The 5884-nt window shown below is 36.0% G+C and overlaps 1 protein-coding gene across 1 annotated transcript; it reads left to right on the forward strand.

Moving 5' to 3' along the window:
* Nucleotides 1-1502: 1502 nt before the first annotated feature.
* LOC121790792 lies at nt 1503-5660 on the forward strand. The gene is made up of 2 exons (XM_042188910.1): nt 1503-1778; nt 4604-5660. Exons 1-2 carry the CDS (start codon nt 1706-1708, stop codon nt 5425-5427), a joined length of 897 nt encoding a protein of 298 aa, XP_042044844.1. The 5' UTR covers nt 1503-1705; the 3' UTR covers nt 5428-5660.
* The last annotated feature ends 224 nt before the right edge of the window (nt 5661-5884 follow it).

Consider the following 5884-nt stretch of genomic DNA (forward strand, 5'->3'; position numbering starts at 1 on the left):
ACTCCACTTCTAACTGAATGATCCTTGGGTAGGATCCCATGCATGCGCGCCTTCACGTACACCCTCACCACTAACTACTTCAACGCGATGACTTGATGTTGTGAGACACACAAAGCTAACATTATACTCTCCGTCCATAAAAATAATCTTCTTTTTTTTCATTTTGATCTTCCCACAAAAATACCCATTTCTATTTTTGGCGAGCCTTTTCCTCTCATAAGGTGGACTTCATTCTCTACTATAATACATCCGCCATACTTTACCTATTTTGTATTAAAACTCTTATCGTCTCCCAAAGTTTCTATTTTTTATATAACGGAGGAGTATTTAGAAGTTCTAATTGTTTCTTACAATCAACTCTGAAGTTGAGCCTCATTTTTAAAAAGGAATATTGGCTCTCGAAATTTAAAAAAATCGTATTTTTTATCTCACAAATTTTTAACTTGGTAAATATATTATCACGAACTTTATCCGTAGTTGTTATTTTCGTACCGGATACATGACATGTAATGGTTCGAGTTCGTGTACATCTATAATAACGAAATCGTGAATCCTGAATCACGACCTAAATCAACGACTCAACTCACAGCATCCATGTCATTTTATGTAGTCAGAATCCGCAGCGGTGGGAAATAACAACCACTGATAATTTGTGATTATTTGTCAAGTTAAAATTCATAGAAAAAAAAATTTTTTTTGAAAAAATTCCATGATATAGTAAATAAATACTCTCTATATTTTATAGTAATGCTACCATAAATTTGTGTATAGTAAATCCTTAGAGTGTCCACAATGGTGGCCTTCAAAGGCCACTATTGTGCCGGCACCATTGTGGCTCCCATGTGGCTTTGTAAATGGCAAATGTTTAAGAAGTCAATGGAAATTCAAAGGGCCACACAAATGTGGCCTCTAAATGTTAATTTTTTTTGCTTTTTTTTAATGTTATTTTTTAATTTAATTTAATGTTATTAAATTTTAGTAGATTAATAATTTGGATAATAAAAAATATTAATAAAGAGAGAAGTAGAGACAAATTTTCGTCGTACTATTAATAGGGGAAAATTCTAACGAAATATTTTAAAAACACAACATAATAATAAAAAGAAAAAAAACGCCACCGCTTCCTACCCGGGGAATTACCATCTCCACCTTGCATTTTTTGTAGTATTTGAGAGTGAAAATGAAGGGATTTGAAGTGTAGAATGAAGTGAAAAAATGGAAATGAGAGTGTATCTTTAATAAAAAAATTTCGAAATCAAAAAAAAATTATTATATCCGCGGCCCAGCCTCGATTCGCGGCGCTTGCAATGGGAGGGCCACGGCTCACACGGCTCAGCCGCGGCCGTGGCTCAGCCACGCTTCTCGCCTCTCCGCCCCGGCTCTCGGCCTTTGCAATGGGGGGCCGCGCGCCGAGCCGCGGCCGCGGCTCCCCCATTGTGGACACCCTTACAATTAGGCAAGTGAAGATAACTACTCGTCGTTATTCAACATTGGCAGTTAACTGCTACTCCTACACGACACCTACACGCCCCACAAATTTCAATTATCGCATTTTCCAAACTGCAGATTCTATTCTTCTTCGCTAATTTCTCAATTTCTAGTTTTCCAATCAAATCCATGGTAAAACTAGTCAAACAATCGCGATGAACTATTAGAATTTAGGGGTTAGGATCTCCAAAATTACTGCTAGATCATCTCTGCAATTATGACGATTCTGCTGAAGAAGAGAGTTCACTTCCTGCTGTTTGTCATTGGCGTCATTGCTCTCAGCATCACTGGTAATCTATTTTCTTTACTTATTTCTGTGATTTTTGTTCCGTCGCCGGTCGCCCCCTATTCTTTTGGTCTATTCTGTGATTTCGACATTATATTTGTTTGAGGGATTTATTTCTACTGTTCGATTTGGTGGATACTTATGCTATAGTAGTTGCCTTCACGCTTTAATTGCTCAATTTGAGTTCTGATTGAAAGTTGTTGTCCACGCATTGGGAAGTTACGCTCTTATTTACGATTCCAAATTAGTGTTGATGCACTCTCTTTTGGGGTCACGAGTAAGGCAAGAGAGTTGATGTTTCTGGAGCTCATCGACCATTATAAATCTTGTCTAAGATTGCAAATTTTGAGCGCTTGCACTTTTTATGAACTAGTCTGAGATCTCTTTGATTAGAGAATTTTTGGAAAATAATTCTGCCATGTTTCATTTGATATTTACAGTGAAAATTGTTTCCCATGGTTTTAAACAAACGATGGTAATTTCTCATGATTCTGGAATTCCATATACACCAAAATCTCAAACCAAACATCCTCTAAGTTTTGCTTGCCTGGAGATTTTATGAGATGAATCCATTTATCTCACTCATATCACATGGGACTCTATTTATTAACAGCAGTAGGCATGAGTAGTATTTTGAAGATTGAATCATATATGTTCTATCATTCCTTAGATTCAATCATTCAAGTAGCTTTGTATGTGTACAGTAGTATCAAAAAGCATATGTAATCTTTGGACAATCTAGTACTAGCTACTCTAGATTTAACAGCTGTAATATTTGAACATTCCAGATAGCATAAGATCACTTTTGAGGATAAATCGGTGCTTCTCATTCTTAAAGCTATTAATCTGTATTTATTGATATGCAGTTCATTAATAAAAAATTGTCCTTTAATACAAATTCTGTCATGCCAAATAAGATGGTAAGTTCCAAGCATGAATAGTTGGAAAAACTTCTTAAACTGCTGCAGCCGCAGTTTGTTTACTTACGTATTTCGTGTTTGTTATGTTACGCTAAGTCTATTCAACCAGAATTAATTGCTAAAGATGTGGCATAGGGTTCATAAAAAAATAATGCCTCAGACAACGAACTTCACTTCGGTTTCATAGACGCTAATTTGAGAAACTCATAAGTCATAACATCTTATTGAGAGCAAAAGTCAGCTACCAGTTAATACTCTCTAGCCACTTCAAGGTGTTCTGTCTAAATACCTTTGTAGGTCTCAGTTTTCAGGGACTTTGTTCCTATAGGTTGGCTTAAACTTTCGACTTTTCGTTTCCCTCAATATATCCCAGAAAGTTATGCATTGTCCTACAAATTAGATTTTTTCAAACCTTTGACTGTTGTTATGTATGCCGAGTTACAAGTTTCAGTCAGCAACTTCTTTGTTCAGTTTGTTTCTCCATCTCACTGCTAGCCACCAAGATTCTACACCTACTCCTTTGTGTCCTTTTGTATTTGCTTGAACATCAAAGCATATATTACCTGTTTTTTTTAATCAGAAATTTGAATTTCTGTCATCTCCCTTTCATTCCACCTCCCCCCCCCCCCGCTTCACTTTGCACTTTTTGGCTTCATGTTTTCCCGGTAGCCATATAATTCTTTTTTACCGATTTTTCTTCTTCTTAATTCCTGTTAAAGAGAATGATGTAATGATTTTATCCTTGGTTGTTTTGGTATATCCTCCATTGACCTACAGCATCCTGTTTGCCACTTATCAAGATTCCTCATACTTAATCGTTTCATGATCATTGAGCTGGATTCGTCATCAAAACTTGGATCATGCTTGGCTTGATTTATTCATAACGCAATTATGAGCATGTGCATTTTAATAACCTATTGATAAGTTGATATACTGGTCTTACTATTGAGATATCTCTACATGTACACACACCTTTGCTATTGAGAATCTCTCTTCATCCATCTAAGATGCTATTAAGGTTCTCCCTCCTCCTTCCCCAATTTTCTAAACTTCTAGATTAAGGTTTGCTTATTTGTTAAATTGTAAAGTGTTTTAGAAAGATTAAGCAACTTAGAGTTCTTGCCTCTGTGTAAACATAGGTTAGCCTTTCTTGTCTGTTGCTCATGTTTCGTATCTCTGTAGACTTTTCATGTAACTTGCCTGAAATGATCATACATGGCTAGGCTAGACATCCCAATAAACAGCAGCTCCTGTACTAGTATGATTGTCGCACATCTTGAGGTTCTATTGAGATCTGTACAAGTCATTCTATTGAGGTCCCAATAAACTTATCATATTTCGTATCTCTGTTGACTTATTATGCAACTTTCCTGAAATGATTACATGGCTAGACATCCCAATAAACAGCAGCTTCTGTACTAGTATGATGGTCACACAGCTTGTGATGCTTGGAAGCGTCTAAAGCATTGATTAAGATTAACGAAATACCAGAAAAGAATGCAAATAGAGTGAAATTCTGTTGATTCTCTCTTGAATACCGGATGAACAGAGAAAGGAAAATAAACCTAGCTTTATATTAATCAAAATCCAACTTCAGAATACATTAAAAAATTTCCTATATATATAGACTAACCAAGCCCGTAAACTAAAGCAAAAGGGATAAATAAGTAAAAACCCTAACAACTAAAATAACAGTTAATTAAAATACTCGTAATCACTCTCTATTGCCTTGCATCAATGTGAGGATCAGATCTATCTTAATTATATGATTTATAAATTATAGTTAAATTAATCCACTTTTCATATTGCAATCAAACTGATCATTACTTTCTTAAACTCATTTTGCTTCAGTGCATCTTTCTATATGAGTATATTACTATATCTTACTTTATAATCTCTTGTTACACAGCTGAAAAATGTAGGCAGTGGGTTGGTGAAGAAGCTGCATCAAAAAGTGGGCAGTTTACTTTCTTAAATTGTTTTGATGGAAGTTCTGGAACCGTAGCATGTGCAGTTAAAGAGGGTGTAAAACTTTATTTCTATAATATCCGGTCTCACCACGTGGAAAATAGAAGGAATGAAGCAATCGAGGCTGCTCTGGCTGATGCAGTTACACAAGGCATGGCTGCAAAAGATGCGGCTAAAGTAGCCCAGAAAGAAGGAGCAAAGGCAGCAAAACTGGCAACAAGAAAAGCTAAGCGTATCATTGGCCCAATTATTTCTTCTGGGTGGGATTTTTTTGAAGCAGTGTACTATGGGGGTACAGTAACAGAGGGTTTCCTTCGAGGCACAGGTACCTTGTTTGGCACATATTATTTTGGTTTTATTGGAGAGGAAAGGTTTGGGAGGTTTGGTTACTTAGTTGGAAGTCATCTGGGCAGTTGGGTGGGTGGAAGGATTGGGCTGATGGTGTATGATGTGGTCAATGGAATTCATTACATGATGCAGTTCCAACAGGCAGATACCCAAGGTTATGAAGATTCTTCAAAAGATAAATTTTTTCAACCTGATGATGAAAAATCCATTGAGGCCGAAGATTCCTATATGCAAGGATCAACATTCGGTGGTGTCTCCGATGAGCCTAATAATGTTGAGACTCCTGCTGATGAGCCCAGTAACGATGAGTCCCCTGTGGATGAGAACTTAGATTCAACATGGGGTTCTAGTTCCGAGGAGTACAGCAACTCTGAGACCTCTGAAGAGACGAGCTTTGATGCCCATGAAGAATTCTAATCAGGTCAAATGAAGTCATTTACTTGAATGCTTTATGAAATACAAATCATGAGATAGATGTTGTAAATTTATTATGGCAGCTTATTCTGTACCAGTACTTCCGTTCTTGTTTCTTTTAGTTTAGATTATGAAATTGTCTTATACGTAGTTAATTTTCCTTGAGGCTGTTTATGAACACATATTCATAAAAAACTAAAGAGTTTCAATAGTCTTTGAGCTCATCTTTGTCTGAATTGCCATCTGAAGATGATTAGAATAAAATTTTCTGATATTCTCTTCGTTCAAAGTGATGTGCATTGAAATCATAAAACTCCCAACATGCTCATGTTAATGAAACAAAAAAATTAGCTAAAGTATTTATTTATGTTTAGCATATAAGCAATTACTGAGTAGTATTAAATCATTGGAAAATACTTGTGTAAATCTTAATCTGTAATCTTTTGATTTTATTCATCTA

This window comes from Salvia splendens, unplaced genomic scaffold (genome assembly GCF_004379255.2).
Source record: "Salvia splendens isolate huo1 unplaced genomic scaffold, SspV2 ctg622, whole genome shotgun sequence".
Classification (NCBI taxonomy): Eukaryota; Viridiplantae; Streptophyta; class Magnoliopsida; order Lamiales; family Lamiaceae; genus Salvia; species Salvia splendens.